Source organism: Phoca vitulina, unplaced genomic scaffold, assembly GCF_004348235.1.
Source record: "Phoca vitulina isolate PV1807 unplaced genomic scaffold, GSC_HSeal_1.0 scaffold9, whole genome shotgun sequence".
In the NCBI taxonomy this organism is placed as follows: Eukaryota; Metazoa; Chordata; class Mammalia; order Carnivora; family Phocidae; genus Phoca; species Phoca vitulina.
In genome coordinates, this window is record NW_022589712.1 from 51358523 (window position 1) to 51380095 (window position 21573).

The following is a 21573-nucleotide window of genomic DNA, read 5'->3' on the forward strand; positions in this document are numbered from 1 at the left end:
TAGATTTTATTTTTTTAATTTTATTTTATTATGTTAATCACTATACATTACATCATTAGTTTTTGATGTAGTGTTCCATGATTCATTGTTTGCGTATAACTCCCAGTGCTCCATTCAATACGTGCCCTCTTTAATACCCATCACCAGGCTAACCCATCCACCCACACCCCTTCTGTCTAGAACCCTCAGTTTGTTGGAAATCGGAGGGGGAGACTTACTTCTTGCTAATCCAGGTCCTGGTTATTTTTGTTCTTTTCTGTTTCACCTATTTCTACCTACCCTATCCTCAAACTCATGGATGAGATCATTTTAGGTAGCTAAGAAAAGAATATTTTGAGACATGAACAAGTGTTTAGTTGCCTCATCTATTGATACACTAAATCTCCCACTGTCTCCCACCACCTTGTACTCTGCATGCATAAGAATGCATTACTACTGTCAAATAAATAAATAAATAAATCAAAAAAAAAAAAGAATGCATTACTAGCAGTCTATATCTTTACATAAATGCTCTGGACATAGAGCGCTGTTCATGCATCTGTGGACATTCATAGTCCTAAGTAGTTTTCTGATATCCTTGATTCTCCAGAACCCATTCTTCTTCTTCTTGATTTTTATAACTCTCATTAGACCACATTCTCAGATCAGGGGGTCCCTAGCAATGACTACCTGTCAGGTACTAAAGCGTAGATTCTGAGGGTTCCAGAGCTAGGCATCTTGCTCATGCTAACACAGGACCAAAGAATGGAGAATCAGAGGAAGCAGACATTCTAGTCTAATTCACAAGTGTCAGGAAAAGCTATGGCCAAGTTAAAAGGCCATTTTATTAATGTTTACCTGCTACTTGTACTGGGGCAGGGTGGGAGGGAAGGGGAGGGGGGTCCAACATTCTGAGGTGGTTACCTTAATATCTAAGAACATGTGTTATCTGTCAGTCTTTGTATCTAAGAACGTTACCAAGGCGTTGAAGAAGCTCAGCAAAATAGATTAATTGAATACAAATTTATATAGGAAAATAATGAACATTTCCTTTCTTAACTAAGAAAAACACCGAGAGTAGATAGATCTGCTTGTTTATTGGGGAAAGTTTGGATTGGCGGGAAAGAAGGTGGTAGAAAGGTAGCATCATTTTAAAGTCAGTATTGACGGCATCTTTGGCAATAATTTGTGCTCAAGAAAAAGATTTAATAAAGCAGAATCATCCCTGCCACTCATAAGAATTGTTCTGGGGGCGCCTGGGTGGCTCAGTCGTTAGGCGGCTGCCTTCGGCTCAGGTCATGATCCCAGAGTCCTGGGATCGAGTCCCGCATCGGGCTCCCTGCTCGGCAGGAGGCCTGCTTCTCCCTCTCCCACTCCCCCTGCTTGTGTTCCTGCTCTCGCTGTCTCTGTCAAATAAATAAATAAAATCTTTAAAAAAAAAAAAAAAGAATTGTTCTGAATAATAAAACTGCTATGAACTAAGTGCACTTAGCCTGGAGGCCACCTTTTTGGTGCAATTACTGTATTTTAAGCCATGGTTTCCATTGTTTCTAATAGCATCTTTAGTTATCAGTGGCTAGGAAAGTCTTTCTAGGACACAGAGCGCTATAATCCTTAGAAATAGTAGCTCTCTGAAATTCCTTGTAGAATTTAGGACCTTTTTTGCTACTTTAGTTCCCTCATTTACTGTTTACATTATTGCAAATGTTCTATAGTAAACAATTTTCTTAAGTAGAGAGGGTAGAAAAGTATTTTGAAATCATCATCTTTATACACTCTCTGTTTCAGAATAGGTATGAAACTAAGAATTTTAGACTATTATCAAGTGAACAATTTAGAATCTAAATCTACATGAGATAGTTAAAATGTAAGGTAATCTTCAAACTCAGTTCAAAGATACCTTTTCTAATGTCACCAATACACACCATTGTGCAATTTCATTAACACTTTTCATTTCTTCAGCTGCAGATTTTTTGGAATATTTTTGGAGTTATTTTTTGATACAAATAACCATGGTTTAGGAGGCTTTTTAAAAGGATCTCCTTGCTTGAGCCCCTCATTGGGCTCCACACTCAGCCTACTTGTCCCTCTCCCTATGCTCCTCCTCTCTTTCTCTCTCTCTCAAATAAATAAATAAATAAATAAATATATTTTTTAAAAAATAATAAAAGGATCTCCTTGTCCAACACACTGCTTCCATGGACTGTTGTTTTGTTTTTGTTTTTGTTTTCTGTGCGAAGTCCTGGGATTGGGGGAATCATTTTTAAGTAGTGGATTCTCTGTTTCTATGGTATATGCTGCCCAGTGTTCCATGTGGCATCAAAAATTAATACTGTTTTTAAGAAATGCCTTTTTATGACCTAAGGATACCATAAGTAAAACCATGTTGTTTAACCCTGTTTTACTTCAGTATTTGCCTGCTCGAATCTCTGGAAGAAAGACCACTTTACTTTTTGTTATACAGTGTTAATGTAGTAGAAAATGCTCAGAGTCCTTAATTTAACACGTGTATCTGGCAGTGTATGAGCAGACTTTAGGATCAGATCTGGTCCCTAGAACAGAAAGCAAAATCGGCCCTGTTAGAGTTATTCTCTCCCCACCCCAAAAAGTTAGCTGTACATGGAATTTTTAATCATTATAGCAAGAGGATAAATACAGTAGATATGTAAGAAAGTAAATACCACCCACCCATAATCCCATTCCCTGAAGAGAAATAGTTTATCGGTTTGATTTTCAGATGTAATAAAATTTATACAGTCTATTACATGTTAAATCTAAAGCCGTAAAACTTCTAGAAGAAAACAGGGAAAAATCTTTGTGACCTTGGGGCAGGCAAAGTCTTCTTAGAATATACAAGCATAAAACATTAGAGGAAAAAAATGATAAATTGGATTACATCAGAATTAAAAAGTTTAAAACTTATGATCTTCAAAAGACACCATTAGGAAAATGAAATGACAAGACATAGACTGGGAGAAAATATTCACAACCACATATATCAAACAACTTGTATTCAAAATGTATAAATAACAATTACAACTCAGTAACAAGACAACCAACACAGTTTTTAAAAATGGACAAATGATTTGAATTGACAGTTCACAAACAATACATAAATGACCAATAAGCACGTTGAAGTGTGATCAACAGCAATAGTTATCCAAGATATGCAAGTTAAATCCACAGTGAGATATTACTACACAAGGGCTTCTTAACCTTGGCACTTAACATTTTGGGCCAGATAATTCTCTGTTGTGAGGGGCTGCCCTCTGTGTTGTAGGATATTTGGTAGCATCCCTGGCCTCCACCAGCTACATGCCAGTGGCAACCCACCTACCCACCAGTTGTGAAAATCAAAAATGTATCCTGACGTCAAATGTTTCCTAGGGGGCAAAATCATCCCAGGTAAGAACCACCGCACTACACCATTAGATTGATTAAAATAATATTGACCATCCTAAGTGTTGATGAAGGTGTATAGCTACCGGAACTCTCATACATTGCTGGTAGTAATGTAAAAATGGTACAACCACGGTGGAAAGTGGTTTGGCAGTTACTTAAAAAGCTAAACCTATAACTGTTATAGGAACCAGCCATTTCTCTCCAAGCCAAGAGATATAAAAGCATATGTTCACACAAAGCTATTCAAAATCCTTAGAGAATGTACTATTCTGCATAGGTAAGAATTTTACCCATGGAATGAAAATCTCAAGTGCAAAGAACCTTTTCTTTATTGGCTACATAGTATTTTTCACTCTTCCTTCTAGGATTATAATGCTTTTTCCTGAAACAAAGTTCCTCAGTGAAGATCTGTTGGTGGTAAACTTACTTTTTATCTCTTAAAATGTGTTTCTTGCATTCACTTTCTTGAAAGACAGTTTGATATGTTAATACAATTTAAGAGTGCCATTTTCTCTCTCAGTGCTTTGAAGATATTATTCCATGGTCCTCTGACTTCCGTTATTAAAAAATAGACTGTCAGGGGTGTCTTAAGTGGCTTAGTCGGGTAAGCGGCTTACTCTTGATTTCAGCTCAGGTCATGATCTCAAGGTCCTGGGATGGGCCTTGTTGGGCTCCATTGCTAAGCAGGGAGTCTGCCCGAGGATTCTCTCTATCCCTCTCCCCCTTCTCTCTCTCTCTAAAATAAATAAATAAATCTTTAAAAAAATAGACTATCAGTTTAATTTTTCCTTTGTAGGTAATCTGGCTTTTCTCTTGGATAACCTTTAAGATCTTCCCTTTTCCTTGGAATTTTTCAGTTTTACTATATGTCAAGACATGAATTTCCTTTCAGTTATTCTGCATGGGATTCATTGTGCTTCCTGGAAAAAAATGAGGACAGGTATCTTAAATCCTCCACCAAGAACAAAAGTTGAAACAGGCAAATTTTCTATCTCCTTTTGTAGATGGGCTAGTTTTCCTAGTTCATGTGTCCATTGATAGTATAGCACCTTGGGGTTTGGCTTTATGATCAGGTCTTGGTTTACCCCCCAGTTTCTCAAGTCCTAGGCTTTGTCTTCTCTTCCCCCATGCTGTTGCTCTAGGTTACTGGGGATCCATAACTACCAACCTCAGTAATTATTACCTCTTTGGATTCCTACTGATGATCATTTTTTACTTCTGAGGATTTCTGTTACTTTGCCAGTTCGGCCATACATTTTACAACCAACTAATTAGGTGGTTTGTCCAACATGAGTAAGAATCACTCTGATGGAGGTTAATAATTACCCTAATCTGTCAGAGAGTGGTGCTATCAGGGCTCCTTAGGGCCTAGGACTAAGTATCCTTGTAGTAAATGGCCTCCCTGCTATTGTGCTGTCCAAGTTCTTATTTCTGCTTTTTAGAATTTTTCTGAATCCTCCCTTGTCATTAAATGGCTGACCATCATACTTTCTCTGCTATCAATTTAAACAGTAGTCCCTACTCCCTTCTAAATGGATAAACTAGATAAATAAGCTTGTTATATTTTGCACAAAGTAAAAGTAAATTGTCTCTAAGAGAGGTGGGCCAAAGGTTTTCCTTTGAGTATAGTACATATTCTTTGATATATAAACTCTGTGGCATCTATTTTATGTTGTGTTTTTTGGGTTTTGTTTTATCTTGTTTTGCTCGTTCTAGATTCTGTTCTTTTTTTTTTTTTTTTTTAAAGATTTTATTTATTTATTTGACAGAGAGACACAGCGAGAGAGGGAGCACAAGAGGGGGAGTGGGAGAGGGAGAAGCAGGCTTCCCGCGGAGCGGAGAGCCCGATGCGGGGCTCGATCCCAGGACCCTGGGATCATGACCTGAGCCGAAGGCAGACGCTTAATGACTGAGCCACCCAGGCACCCCTCTAGATTCTGTTCTTAAGATTGACCCAAAAAAGTCAATTTAGGTATAATGAGGTATTACTATACCAATAGTCTGTAATAATCAGCTATTTTGGCCAAATTTTCAAATGTGGGAGGAAACATCTCAAGCTATATGAGAGAGAGAGAGAGAGAGAGAGAGAGAGTGTGTGTGTGTGTGTGTGTGTGTGTGTAAAAAAGCATTGGATTTAATCCTACCAAATAAATCACTCTGAATTCTTTTTTTTTTTTTTTTTTTGAGTAGGCAATACCATATTTAGCCACTAAGAAAAAACTGAAGTATTTTCTAATGTTTTAAGTCTATTAAAGTGACTTTCTTTTTTACTTGAAAAAGTTTTTTTATCTTATTTAAATTCCAGTTAATAAAATGACTGTATGCCAATTTATCTTCAATTACGTTTTCATTTTTTCCTTTTACATAAAATGTTACATTTTGTTTATGCTAAAAGATAATTTTACTCATTTAACTATTTTGATGATGTCTTAGTTAGACTCAAGCCTATGGCTTTCTCTTTGGGTCCTATGTACAAATCCTATAATATAATGAAAATGTATTTTTAAATATTTTTGCCATGTGCTAATACTTATAATTTCAAACACTTCCACTCCCCAAATTCTTGCATCTAAAACAGAATGTACTCTCAACATAGCCCAAAAGGGACATATAAAAACTCTGAGGTTGTACTTTAAAACTGTGAACACAACATAAGTACATCCACAAATAGTAATTATTAACTGTATCCAAAATATAGTGCATGGTATTTTTGAGATTAAAAGACAGTATTAGTATGGTAAACTGTAAAGTGGTAGAAGATCTTCCTCATTCAGCATGACAAAATTTCCAAAATTTTGTGCAGAAGGTGAAATTTTAGAAGACCTCTGAAGGAAGTTATAATAATATATTGTTAGTGAAACCGTGAGGGAAGAATGTTTTCAAGTGTCAGGGAGAAATGAATAAAAGTTCAGAGAGGGACCAAAAGTAGGTAAATGGAATAAAGGAAACTGGGATCAGATTTAAATGTATAAGAAAGGCAGTAGCCAGGGACAAGGGATATTGAGAGATGTTATGGAGCATTTTCTGTTTTGGCAGTAGGCTCAGTGGGGAGCCAGTTCAGATTTCCTGGAGAGGAATGATGTTCTAATGATTTTGGGGGTGGGGGCACAGAGGATGGGGTGAACAGTCAGTCATAGAGAAGAGATTGCATGGAAAATAGTGCAGGGTAAGATAGGAAGGGATGAAGAGAACAGTTTATAGTCCCTTGGCCTCTTTCCTGATGAATGCACAATCACTGGAATGTTAACAGTGGAAAGAGAACTAAAACATGATCAGGCAGCATCATGGTATAGTAAAAGAACATGCCTTTGGAGGCAGACAGGCTTAAGTTCTAACCTTAAGCTGCTTGCTTGCTATGGGACCTTGGGTTAGATACTTAACCTGTCTCTCAGTTTCCCATTTCTTTTTTTTTTTTTTAAGATTTTATTTATTTATTTGTCAGAGAGAGAGAGCACAAGCAGGGCAAGTGGCAGGCAGAGGGAGAGGGAGAAGCAGTCTCCCCGCAGAGCACGGGAAGCCCGATGTGGGACTCGATCCCAGGACCCGAGGATCATACCCGAGCCGAGGGCAGGCACTTAACCAACTGAGCCACCGAGGTGCCCAGTTTCCCATTTCTAAAATGAAAAGAGCATCTATCTAAAGGGTTATTATGAGGGTTAAATGAGTTAAATATTAAATGTAAGTTAAAGTACATATAAAATGCTTTAGAAGAGTACCTGATACATACTAGCAACAATATGTTACCTATTTTATTAATATTATCAAATCTGAAGCCATGAAGTATAGTGTCTGTCTGCTTCCAAAATCAAATCTGAGACTAAAAATCTGAGTTATGGTTTTAAAGCTCCTCATCAGTTGGCACAAAATTACCTAACTGCTACAATAACTATCAAATGTTCTCCGTAACACAGAATCCTGCTTTCCAAGCCCTTTGTACCTCTTTGCGTTTGGTTTAAGACATCTTCAGTCCAGGTGCCCCTTTAGGAGCAAAAAGACTATAATGGGTGGATCACTATAGGAAATCATAAAAAGAAAGAGGGAGGAAAAAGGAAGAAGATGTGGATATTGTTCTCAAAGACAGACCGGGGTGGGGGGGGCGGGGGGGAACTTGTAGTAGATGCTTAATTAATATTGGTTGAAAGAATGTTGAAATAATATAGAGGTTCATGAATTTAACAGAAACATGTACAACCAGTCCCTGGTGTATAGATATATGAGTGTTAAGTAATTGATAAAACCTTCAGTAAGATACTAAAGATATTAAGATTTAAGTGCCCAAGGAAAATATGAGTTTGATGTAAAGCGTGTCTTTCCCAAATTATGTATTGGAACTCCTTTTTCTTGATTCAGCACAGCTTAGTTATCTGTGATAGTTGAGGATAGAGGAAAAGGATAAAGTGAGGGTTATCACCAATAAATAAAATCTGGAGCTAGTCTCCAAATACTATTTAATTTCCCTCTGCCCACCTTCCTTGGGGTGTATAGAATATAATGAACTATTGAGGGGAAATACACATACATTTTGGACAGTATCCTACAGTATTAGTAGTAAACCTCCTATGTTTTATAGTACAGGAAATAATTGATATGACAAGTCAAGCTGGTCTACTTAAAATAATTCTTTTTAGGGAACTAAAACCAGCAAATGGTTAAGCAGTACTTGAAGAAAAAACAAAAGGTGGTTCTTGAAGATTTTTAGAGAAAATATCAGTAACTGCTTTAGAATACTTTATAAATTTGGCAAGCCAAAAGCAAAATGAAGAAAACTATCAAGTATCGTTTCACAGTGTTTATATGTCTCCATTGCAAGTAACACTCTGTCAATTTGAACAAATACTGAGGTTTGCACTAAACATTACAATGATGAAATCTGTAGCTCTTGAAAATCCTTTCTAAATCCTCAGAAAATTTTCTTCTCAAAGAAGGATATGTATTGAGTAATAAAGAGGGAAAATTGCATAGAATAGCACTGTGTAGTCTGTATAGTTTCCTGGCTTGCTTTGAAGGCTATATTTGTATGTGACTGTTTTTACTCATATTTTTGGATTTGGACTATAACATTTCATTGTTGCCGCCCCCCCCCCCAAGGAATTTTGGAAATTGAGTATTAGGGAATTTAAAAAGAGAAGGATCTTTTCTTACAGATATTCCCACTCTTAACCTCTATCCACAAATAAGAAAGAAAATTCTATTTTATTACAATTACAGTAATATTTTAAAGTGACTCTAATGTACAGAAGTATCTGGCACAGTAAGGATGAAAACAAAATTATTGCTATGTTATTAAAATCTGGTATTTTTTTTAAGGATTGGTGAAGAGATTTTATCTTTGTTACTTTTAACTCAGGACAGTATATCCTGTTTTATAATGTGCTCTGCTCTGACACTATATAATTTTTTTAAAAAAAACATTGACGGTTGGACCTCATTGGTATCTGGAATGGCTGAGTCCTTACCTGTTTGCTTTGTGGTTGGCTGAAAGCTGTTGCTAAGCTTGTTTTTTTGTTCTTAGAAAATGTTAAAAGTTGAGTGTGACCTACTTGAACTGCATCCTGCTTTTGACTTTGCTTTGCTCTTTTTCCTGATCCACATACTTTTTTATGATATCTTTTGAAGTTTAGATATTTTTCAAACTCCCAATTTGTAAATTTACTGTGTAATATTTTAGGGTTTTATGGTTTTAATTGTATACTTGTGCAAATTAAAGTACTGTGGTTTAATTTTTTAAATCTCGTTGGATACTTGAAAGTTGAAATTTCTGACAGAAAAAAGTTCTAATTGTAGAGAACAAATGTATTCTTTAAGAACCTACCTATTTTAAACACAAAAGATTATTTGGATATCAATAATATCTTCATTGTTACTAAAAACAATCTCAAAGTACTATGTTGTACCTTTACTAAGAAATTTAGGTCAAATTTTTGTGATTTAGGATAAAAGCTCTTATTGATCATGCTGGCATGTGTGTCACTGAAGGATAAGATTAACTTTATTCACGTTTTCTGAGAAGGGCTAGAAGGATTGATAATCCTTTCAGTTATAGACCAGATCCAGGACAGGCTAAATGAAAGTTCTGTTGGAAGGCAAGTTTGGTTTGTAATTCAGTAGACTGTCATAAACCATTGTGATTCTAAGAGCCTTTTCTTTTTAAGGCTCTATTTAACATTGATGGGAATGAGACTTTGAACTTAAGCTCACACACACACCCACCCCCCCCACCCCCCCCCCCCCCCCTCCATTGCATTCTGCTGGAACCAGCAGAAATCCTTGAATCATTCTCTGAACCTTAAAGCCTGACCCAAGCCTTGTGTAGATAATGTAGGGAGCTGTAGACTAGCATGGATCCTCCAAACCCACTGCGAGTTCTAGAGTGCGGATCAGGAGATGTGGGGTATATAAGGCAGTGATACTCAAATGTGTTACTAATTTTTTTGTCAGCACAGTCTTTAGTCAAACAGTATTACCAGAATTCTGATGCAATATCTAAAACTGTCATTTTATTAATGATGTCTTTAAGTTTAAGTAAATAATTTATCAAGTCAGTGTGAACAATGAGGCTATGTTATGTTTTAAACAAATTTGAAATTAAGGGGTTATGGATTATGGATTATGACTGCAGTATTATTTCTGTATTTTCTTATATGCATAATATCCAGGAAATCTGGATTCACACAGCAAAGAACCCACATGCTGTAGCAGTCCACTCACAGCTATAGTTTTACTCCAGTAGGTGCAGAGAGCCATGAATTTTTTTAAAGGCTAGAACGCACTAACTATACTCTTCCTAATCACTGACAAATTTACAAAAATGTTCAAACATGTGCTCACAGAGATAGTGAAAGAAGCTTTATTTAATCCAGGAACAGAATTACTAGTGGCAACAAATTATTATTATGGTGGTTTCCAATGCATAATGTTGATATACATTAGTAGGTTGCCTTGACAAAGAAAGCTTAAATCTAATATTTCATAATGACTGTAAAGTACTTGTAAGGAATGGATCCTAAGAAATACAAACCACTGGTAATGGAACAAGCCTGGTGCAGGAGGAGGTTAGATTCTAGTTAGTTTAACACTCTTGATAAAATCAGGAATTATATTAACAGACAACTTTAGAGCTGAAATAAAGTTTGCGAGAATATGAAGTTTACCAGCCCTTCATTTTAAATTTGAGGGGGCTAGGGGCACCTGGGTGGCTCAGTTGTTAAGCGTCTGCCTTTGGCTCAGGTCATGATCCCAGGGTCCTGGGATCTAGCCCTGCATCGGGCTCCCTGCTCAGCGGGGAGCCTGCTTCTCCCTCTCCAGCTCTCCCTGCTTGTGTTCCCTCTCTTGCTGTCTCTCTCTCTCAAATAAACAAATAAAATCTTAAAAAAAATTTTTTTTAAAGGGGCTAAAACTGGAAGGGCTGTTAAGAGATTTACAGACTGGGTTTCTGCTTTTTGTTTGTCTGTTTCAGAATTGGGCAGTAAACTAGATGACTCCCCATTTAATGCTCCCTAACAGAGTCCCAAGCTATCTGCCAATCTGTGTGACTTATGTGAGAGGTGTAAGTCTAAATAAAATAGACACCCAAACTCAAATTAAGATATTTCTGCTTGTTCATAGGATATAAGAAATTAAATGCATATAATTTGGCATTTAGTAAATATCTATAAATAATAATTGAATGCTAAGTGCTTACATAATATTAAGATTTCTGTTAATTGGTAATATAGCATTGACATCTGTATATAAACCTATGCCAAAATGTATTTTTAAAATTAGAGTTTTAACAAATTAAGAAAGAATACTACCTTCTCCAATTTGTAATAGCTGAATAAAATCCTATTTTAGAATTTCTCAATCAGTTGCCAAAAATTAGGAAAACCAAATTTTCTCTTACTACAAATGAAATGATCTTGAATTCTGTTCAAGTTTAAGCTCATGTAAAAAACATAATTTTAAAGTGGACTTATCTCTTTTTTTGAGTATTTTTAGCTAACTAGAAAGATAGTAGTGATAAGTAAAAATAAACATTTCCATTGAACTACAATGCCCTGAATGTATATGTACTGTATGGACAAAGGGGAAAATGGCCCACAGAGGTACAGTGAGGATTTTGGAGGGAAGAAGAACAGATGGGAAAGTTCAGTGAATGGCATTTTATTTCTAAGAAGCTTAATAACATGCAAGTAGTCTCTAGATGTAGCCTTATACTTTGTGACCAGGGTAGGCTCTACAACTTAATACCCTCTTGGAAAAGTAGAGATCTCAGAAGGAGGCAAAGAAAGAAGGTAATTTATAGGATTAAAGGACCTACAACTAAAGATTATCATAGAGGAACTGAGTGGGGATTCTTTGAGCTGTGTAAGAAAAACATATTGTAAATCTCTATTCACTACATAGTAGTAATAATCATGCGGTGGGGTGGGCATGGATAGGGAGGTCAGCATAGTTATGAATAAAAAAATAACTTGATTAAAAGATTTTAGGGGTGCCTGGCTGGCTCAGTCGGTAGAGCATCCAACTCTTGATCTCGGGATCGTGAGGTCAAGCCCCATATTAGGTGTAGAGATTACTAAAAATAAATAAATAAAAGAACTTAAAAAAATTATAGATTACATATTAAAACCAGTTCTTGCCTTGTGCTCACAAACAGAAGTATTTTGAGAATTTAAAAAATGTATTTTTTTCAGGGGCACCTGGGTGGCTCAGTCGATAAGTGTCTGCCTTCGGCTCAGGTCATGATCCCAGGGTCCTGGGATCGAGCCCCCAGTTGGGCTGCCTGCTCAGCGGAGAGCCTGCTTCTCCCTCTCCCACTGCCCCCTGCTTGTGTTCCCTCTCTCGCTGTGTCTCTCTCTGTCAAATAAATAAATAAAAATCTTTAAAAATATAATAAAATAAAAATAAAAAATAATATATTTTTTCATATATGTTTTTAGAGTTGAAATCCAGCTCAAAAAGTATTTTAAAAATTATGCAATACAGGGGCGCCTGGGTGGCTCAGTTGGTTAAGCAACTGCCTTCGGCTCAGGTCATGATCCTGGAGTCCTGGGATCGAGTCCCGCGTCGGGCTCCCTGCTCGGCGGGGAGTCTGCTTCTCCCTCTGACCCTCCTCCCTCTCATGCCCTCTGTCTCTCATTCTCTCTCTCAAATAAATAAATAAAAAAATATTTATAAAAAAAAAAAAAAAAATTATGCAATACAGTAGTATATGTGCATAGTCTGAGAAATACTTTCTACTTGAATATGTCATATATTTAGTACCTTTGGTGACTTTCTTTTGAGTTTGTATCACTTCCTTTTTCTCCTTCTTTAAAACTTCAGTAGCTCCTAAGTACATATGTGATAAAGTCCTAACTCTCAATTTCCCACCACTCACCTTTTACCTGAACCTCAACCTATTCCAAATTAAACCGATTGTTATTTAACTCAACAATAATGCTGAAAAGTAAGTCACCTCTAAAAATTGTAGCATTTTTTAATGAGTTCTCCCATTTAATTTTGAGATCTCAACAGACACTTTATTTCCTGTCATTTCACCTTAGGCCTAAAGATGTTGAAAGCCAAACTTGGTTACAGAATGTTCATGAATCTTGTCAAACAATGATATGTGTACAGGCAGTGTCTGACTTGTAAGTACCTGCCTGACTTAACAAGTGAGCTGTATTTACCATTGCCTGAACCTATACAGCTATCTTTGTAGTGCGAGGAGAGCAAGCAAAGAAAAATCAAAGAAGCTTGGGAGTATCTGTGGGTTCCCAAGGAGAAAATGGGGAGAGACTCTGAAAAATAGAAGTTGCTTTAGCACAGCTGAACCCAAGGACAAGCTGATTCCCAAGCAGAGCCTACCTGCCTGTATAGTAGACCTGAAACCTCCAAAAATGTTTGTCTAGGTGGCCCAAATCTTTCATAAACTGAATTATTGAACTTGAAATTCACTATTAAGCTTTCACTTAAGCTTTTTTTTTAATAGAAATTATCTCTGTGGAGTTCATTCAGTACATATTTATTGAGGGTCTACTATGTGTGAGGCACTTGGGCATTGCAAATACAGCAATGAACAAAAAAAAAAAACCCATTCTGATTTTATGAAGTTTATATTCTACTGAGTCAGACTAAATAGATTAGTATGAGATATCAGTACCTCATACAATAAACAGTGTGAACTGTTTTAAGAAACCTTTCTTCCTAGCACTTAACCAGTTATTCTAAGAGGAATAGGGGTAGGTAGTATGAGTAGCTTTTAGTAGACTCAGGTGGAGTCTTCAGGTAGATTCAGGTAAGTTCTATAGTGGAGGGGCTTTAGGTACCATAAGGTTACCAAAGGCCTGGGAAAAGACACTAAGAGGAGTGACAGGGATAGAGAGGTAGAGGAGAGAAGTTCTCAAAGACCAAGATCACTCATTCCATGATTTCTTTCTTTTGAAAAAAAAAACACCACCACCAGATCTCATCCTGAGTGTAAGAAAGGGAGATAGATTTTTTTTCCTTCCCTTTTGTCCTCAGAATCAAGAACTAAGACTAATACATAGTTATCAAAATTTATAAAATACTCATTAAAAGAAGCAACCCAACTTCTGCTGCTCTGGATTCAGACAGACCTGGGTTCTAATCCCTGATGGCAATTTACTACTTTTATAATCTTGAACAAGTTACCCATACTTTATAAGTTTCTGTTTTGTAAATTTGGAAATAGAAATAATTATCTTCCTTATATATGTCAGTTGCTTTAGTGTCTGATAGATAGAAGTTGGTAAGTTACTAGTCTTATTAGCCTGGAAAACCTGACCACAATTTAACATGCTTATTCTTTGGGGAAAGTGTTTTTCTAATTTAAAACCACTGACATTGTTTGGAATATTGTTTAGTTACAAATATGGGTGATGGCCTATGAGTTTCTAAAACCCTATGCAGAGATTTAAAACTGCATTTCTAAAAGAAGGAACCCCAAAGGAGAAAATGAGAGCAAAGATCTGTCGACAGTCTTGCTCCTTTATAAGTGATAAAATCCTAAAAATTAAATTGAAGAAGTGAGAAAAGTAGAGGACAAATAAGAGAACAATGTAAAATTAAAGTTCAGTGCTAAAAGGATCTCACTGTACTCAAAACATGATGTTGAAAGGAAAAAAGTGCTTAGCAGACAAGCTATATATATAAAAACAGGAAGATATGAACTGGAGGAGAAAAATCTTGACAAAATTAGTAAGCAGAAGTAATCTTATAAACCAGCATTCATTCTACATAAAATGTTTTAAATGATAATAGGACATTTTTCAAGAATGTTTTAAGCTCACTTTTAAAGGCATTCTTTGGTTTAATGGCTGAAACCACTATGTGTGTTTTCTAACCAATTATTAAATATAATTCCTATTCTAATGAATAGATCTACAAATCTGTAGTACTTTAACATAATTCCTTTGGTTAATGGGAAAATTTAAGGTTTAATATGTGGTCCATGAAAGTGTGATTAGGCCTTTTGGATTGGTAAGTATTCATTCTACTAAAATACATCTATTCTTTTCCATGAATTAACTATTTTTAAAAGTCTAATGGATGTAGGAAAGCCAGTTGCTCAGGAGAGCAGCTAATTTGAGATTTATTTCCTCAATTTCAAAAACAAGAGTATGAGGCATGATTTCCTTTCTCAAGAAATGTATTATGTTAGACAAAATCCACCTTCATCCCTACACTTTGCTTCATTCCTGTTGTTCTTCAGACCCACAATATTGCCTTGCCGAAATTGCCTCAGCAGCCTTGCTAACTCATCTCCCTGCCTCCAAGTTTGCCCCTTGCATTATAGTTTTCTAAACCTTACTGAAATGTAAATCTGATGTTTTTCTACTGTTTAAAACTTTCAATAACTCCACAGTAGTCTTAAGAATGAAATTTACATTATTTAATGAAGCTTGAACAAGGTCCCTCCTTACTGTTGATCTTTTACATGAACTCTATCACTGTCCATACCCACCCCCCTTCCAGACCAAATAAATTTCCTTTATTCAGCTTCCCTGTTTGGGCCACTCTTACTCTCTCTCCTGCCTCTGGGCCTTTGCACATGCTGGTTCCTTTGCTTAGAACTCTGTCTCTACTCTCAAGCCTTCCCTCTTGTCCCTCCCTCCCCCCAGACTTTCTTGTCAAGGCTTCTCTACTAATCCTCTAAGCCCCAACTCAGATGTTCTTCCTTCAGGAAGCCTGTGTTACACCACAATTTCGAGTCCAGACTCTCAAATACATCATAGTTCTCAGCTCAGATAAAGTCATTTGACACCACTCTGCTTTTACATAGGTATGTCAGCTCTGTTCTTGAGAAAATTAAGAGTTGAGACCATTACTGATAATGACATGCAAAAACCTCACTTTATACTGCTGAGTAAGTCTACCAAAACATTTTTAGAGGAAAGGAAATATTTCAGAATTACTATTACTTCTTGGATTAATCAGGATTCTTCATAGAAGAAATAAAATGTTGAAATGTTTAAGTAGCAGATTTAACTGCTGGCCTATAATGATAACCTGTTATAAATATCAAAAGCCTAGTCCTTTCCAATTACTGTTCTGTGCTCAGGATTTCATTTTTTTAGCAGGTGTTTATTGCATGCCATGACACGCCTAGCACTGGGGGTTCATTAGAAGCACCTTCAGGACATCTGGCCTACTCAAGAAGTGAAATCTATTACCAACTTTTTATTGAATGATTTGAAACAAAACATTTCCAGAAGTGAAATCTACACAATGATATTTGCAGGTTAATACATTGGTTGGAATTCTTGGTTACTGTAGATTTATTTGGAGGCAACCCTTTTAAGTTGGAGAATAAAGTACCTAATTCACCATAATGCTCTATTGTAAAGGGCAGAAATTAGTACTCTTTGAAGAACTTAAGTCAGTCTTTATAGAGACCATAAAGGAATCTTGACGTTTAATGACTTAAAGGTCCTCAGTAAACCACTGAATTAGAATATGAGTTAAAATTATTTTTCGTTTTATGTAAGGCAGCATCAAAATAAATGATTAAACTGAAATTTTCTGGGGGAAAAAAGTAATCCTAATTGCAGTTTCCTATACAATTTTACTGTATGCTTCTTCAATAAATATTTATCAAGCTCTAAGGATCAAACCCTACTATAGTTTGCAGTTTTGATTTGCATTTAATTATTTTAAACCATTTTTGGGTTAGCTAAATGCATGCATTTCCCTTGCCTCTCATTAAAAAATAGAAAGTTAAGCATTTTCCATTTTGCAAATGACATAATTTTAATGTCACAAACAAGGTTATGCCCTAGTAGACAACTAACCCCACAGAAAATAAAAATCACAGCTCTACTCTTACAGAAGCAGAGTCATCATTTTCACATACTTCTTTCATTATCTAGCAGTATGGCTCACATCATATATCAAGTCCATTTATGTTTCCAAGGTATTCATCTACAACCAGTTTATCTTGGAGGGTATTGCTGCAAATTGGATGATTTACTGGATTTATTTTTGCTGCTTGTTTGTGACTGAGTGGGCATTTGATTACACTGTTTGCTTTTGTGACTGTGCTCATAGGGAGAGAGCTTGGAAGCCTCTGTAGCCTTTTCTTTTATGTTAATATTAACCCAAAATTGCTTTTCTTGACCAGTAAAAAAAATTTTGCATGCTTTAGCAATTTGTAAAAGCAGTGTATGAGAACATACAGCATTTATCTTTTTATCTGGAGAAGATAAAAAATAATCATTTTAACCTGCTTTTAAAATATGACATTTTAAGAGCTATAAGAGTAACATTCTTCTCTGAGACATTGTATCCTCACTTCTAAGACTGAAACTTATTTGCATTTAGGAGTCCTGGTTCTGTGTCAGTTTTTATTGATTTAAACTCTGCTTGTTTCCTTCTGTCAGAATGTTCCAACTTTTTTTTCCTAACCTGAACATGCAAGCTTTTGAAAACACAAGAGCAGACATGCAAAAAGAGATCTTAGTTGATTTTTTTAAAAAGTTAATGAAGCCATGTAAGGAAATAGTGTTAACACAGGACTTGAGAGATTCGCGTTCCAGATCCAACAATGTCAGTTATTTATGCTCCTTTATAACCTATATTTTCTGAAGTTCTTCATCAGATTTCAGAGAAATTCTTTCTTTAGAACCCAGGGCAATTATGAGAGAACATTAGAAATTTTAAAGCCTTCAAATATACTCGCGAAGAAAAAGGAAATTCAGAGATAGCTACCAAGGCTTATTTTCCATGTAGGAAGAGTGATATTATTGTTTGTACATAGCTTACCAAAACTAATTTTATATTGAATATAGACCACAGTCCCGTACTCGCTCCAACATTCTGGGCCCATTCAGCGTTGTTTGGGCATTATGGGAAAGGACGAGAGGGATTTCAATAGTTTATAAAATGTAAAGCGAATTTGGTTCTTCTTGGTGGTGTCAGGGTCAGCACAGAGGTTGGTTGCTCTTTCGCTCAAGGTAAATGAATCCGAGCGGGTGGAAGGAGGGCAGGCTCTCGACTGCTGATGCCGGGGGCAGGGGCACATTTGCCTTTCACTGACGCGAAGGGCTTGCGCCGCACCTTCCAGCCATGGTGCCAGCCGAACGAACCCGTTCCCGACGTAAGAATCAGCTTCTGGGGGCAGCTCGGACGCTCGAGGTTGTTTTTCGCTGGGCCGCTTCAGACCGCCCATCACCGCCCATCACCGTCCGCCCCACCGCGTCAAGGGGGCGGGACTCCGTGGCGCCGCGGGCCGGCATTGGCGCATGCGGCCGCCGTGCGGGCGGAGTGACGGCGGGGGCGGGGCCGCGCGGCTTGTTTGTCCGCGCCGCACCATCGCCGCGGTCCGCGCTGACTGAGGCGCTGCAGCCTGGAACCTGGCCGTCGGCTCAGCGCTCGCCTTCTCGGCACCGCCGCGGTTCTTCTGCACGTCCGCAGCGGTCCCCGCGCCGACATGCGCCTGGCCACCACAGCGAACGAGGCGTACACGGCCTCGCTGGCCGTCCCGGAGCTGCTGGGCTGCAAGCAGTGCGGCGGGGGCCGCGGCCAGGACGAGGTACCCGGGCGAGGGGCCGGGCGGGCGGGTACCGGGCAGAGCTGCCTGGGCTGCGCTGAGGTCGCGACGCCTCCCCGCCTTCGTACCTAACAGCTGCGGAGAACGCTCCTCGGGGAGGGTGCCCCTGGAGCAACCGCCCGGCCGGCCGCCCTGCCCGCCGGGGGCGTCTCGGGCTGGCCCGCGCCCCACAGGTGAAGGGGCGGCCTGTGGTGGGTGGAGAGACGATTTCCATCGTGAGTCGGCCCTGGACAGAAAATGCTGAGGCTGGCAGAGACAGCTGCCTTGGTCATTTAAATCGAAGTCTCCAAAACGTAAATAACGTTGTCTTCTGTACAAGTCTCCACAAGTCAGAACCGAACAAAGCTCTAGTCTGACGGTAGAACAGCCTGTGGATTTTTTTTCCCTTCAGCGTCTTGTCAAAACAGATTATCAGTGACCCCCGCTCCCTTTGCCTCCTACTTAAAAAAAGAAAAAAATACATTTGAGTCAGTTAAAAGATAATGTTGCCTGGAATACGTATGTTCTGCCAGCTCTATGACGTTATGCAGTGTTCACCCTTGTTTATGAACCATCCCTTTTGTGTCTGAAATGGCCTTCAGAAAGCTGTTTAATCGTAACATTTTGTATTTTTCCTAAGTGGTTGTAAATAGGGCCCCAGTTGAAAGTTACTAATAAACCTAACTAAAATTTGAACCTTTAAAAGGCTCTTCTTAATTCAAAAGCTGACAAGGAGAAAGTAGAGAAATAGTAATTAAAATTTGAATTGAAATCAGAATGCTGTGTTGCCTTATTTCAAGAAATCTAAATAGGAAGTAATTTCTTTGCAGCATTGCCCACTTAAATGACTCAGTTTTAGTATTTATATTTTTTGTAGATGGAGTCTACATTGTGAATGTACTACATATATTCATATAACTTTAAATGAAGACACTTTCCTATGAGGGTTGTAGAACAAACTTTTCTAGCTTTTAACATTCATAGATACATAATACGCTCCTAATTGTTTACAGATAATACAACAACCTAAAAAAAATTGTTATAACTGTTCTTTGGAAACTTTATCAGAGAGAGAAAACTGTGTGAAAGTGTTGAAATAGCATTTACGGTTTCTGTTTGCAGGCCATAACAGATCTTTTCTCATTTTGAGTAGAAGCGATCCCCAGTCATCGTGCTTGAATAGATCTGTTATTTCTGGTGGCATTTGTGTGCAGAATCCTCGTTCTGGCCCAGATCTAGAATCTCTAAATATAGCCATGTAAACTGGAAGATAAAGAGATACATTTTAGCTTGCACAGTGCTTATGGGATTGTGTTTAGGAAGCTAGGAAGCGGCTGTAGAGTTGTATTTTATTTTTAACACATCCAGCATGTGAGAAAATAAGTTAGGAAGTAGTGCTTTATAGGAAAACTTCACTTTACAAAAGAATAACATGACTCTTTCAAATAGCAAGCTTCCATAGTGCTTTAAAATGAAACACTTTTCAGGGATGGAACTCCTGACTAAAGTATAGAATACACATATGGCTAAGTCAGCCTTACAAATCTAGTAATTTGAAGTCCGTGGGTTATTTTTTAGAATGTATTTCATAGAAGACTGGATACTGGAAAATGAGGTACCTGAACTTTCAATATTTCTAAGTTCCCAAGTAGAGTTAATGACAATTTTAAAAGAAGCACCAGTACATTTTTTATAGCAGGATTTTTTTTTTTTTAACAACACTTCTGCATCTCTTCATTTCTATTTAAAATTTTTGAATGTCAGAAGGCTAGGACCCATCTATAAGCAGGGGTTCTCCTGAAGAAGGGAGAGTGGAGTGGCAGCTCTCACATGTCACACAATTTATTGTTGCCTGGTTGAAGTGTGTTTCAGAAAGCACATACTGCTTTTATAATTTTTAAAATCAAAATATCAGTACTGTGGTCATTGGTATAAAACATCTAGACAGTTTTTTAGAAGTACCCCAAGTGCAGTGAGAAAAATCATTCAAATGATCTAATTATATTTATTTTTCAACTAGTTTTGCAAGTGGGTAGACACCAAAAGCCAAGAAATGCTTTTATTTTGCATTTGTGGCAAATCATTCATTCTTTCACTTAAGGATATTGCTATAGATTCATAAATGTATCTGTAATACATTTGGAAATTATTAGAACAGTACTTCTAGTGTACAAACACTGATTCATACAGTGATACAATACATATATAGTCTTTCTGTGATACTGTCAACATTTGCTAAGAATTTTCATATACTGAAAATGAGTGTGTTAATATTATACACTAATGAAGAAATAGATCTTATTTCAGAGATTTGCAGCAGTGTTGTCATGGCAGAGGCTGTTGCTCTCTTTTTCAAAATGCTGATTAGGAGGATTGTTGAGAGGAGAGAACTGTTAGTTCCATGTTAGTTTTTCCAGCCACACCTTCACTGAGAGCCTGTGAGGTTTGTGCTGTGATTAGCATCTACATCTACTTTTTAAACAAGGCCTTTTGCTGTTGGCAGTTCTGCCTCTTAGAATCTGGATTGGCCAAAATTTGTTCAAAGTCTGCAATTCATTTTCTTTAACAGCTACAGATAAGGCATAATTGAAGTAACCTTTAGGAAGTTATGAAATACAGTTCGTTTGGCTTATGATCACCCTGTTAAAGACCAGCAGTGCCTTTTTTAAATCAGTACCTGCTAGAAAATAGGGTAGTTAGTAATTTTATCATGTTGACTAGGAAAAGAAGTGTTTCAAAAATGAATTTTCCAGAAAATTGAAACTTTTAACCTTTTAGAAACCAAGAATATTATTGTATGACAACAGTGATATCCAAAAGGACCTTTAAGGTATCAAAAACTTTTAAAGAGGCTCCAAAAAGTAGTAATTAAAGACACCAACTCTGGAACCAGATTTCTGAGATTCAGCATCTACCTCCACCACTCACTAATACTAACTGAGCTAGGGACTTGATTTCAAATTGTGTACATATATTTATAAAACATTATATGTAATTATTTTATATTTATAACTATGTTATATAAATATATATCATTTGATATATATATAAAAATATAAATAATTTGTAAGATGATCTCCTTCCTGCCTGAATCTGGACTAGGATAAATTGGAATGGAGTCTTAGAGTTCATCATGTCATTTTCTTGTATCCCTCTCATGTATCTAGTCTATTAAGAAG

General features: G+C 37.2%; 1 protein-coding gene across 3 annotated transcripts in view; it reads left to right on the forward strand.

Annotated features, from left to right (window-relative positions):
* The window catches only part of SESN1 (sestrin 1), a 111126-nt gene that overhangs the window by 71625 nt on the left and 17928 nt on the right, over nt 1–21573 (forward strand). Inside the window, exon 1 of one of the 3 annotated variants that reach the window (XM_032408114.1) lies at nt 18137–18397. The exons of the other annotated variants lie outside the window; for them this stretch is intronic. Within the exon in view, the coding sequence (XP_032264005.1) occupies nt 18296–18397 (102 nt within the window). The 5' untranslated portion in view covers nt 18137–18295. Of the gene's footprint in view, nt 1–18136; nt 18398–21573 lie in introns of those variants that run through there. 3 annotated transcript variants of the gene reach the window in all.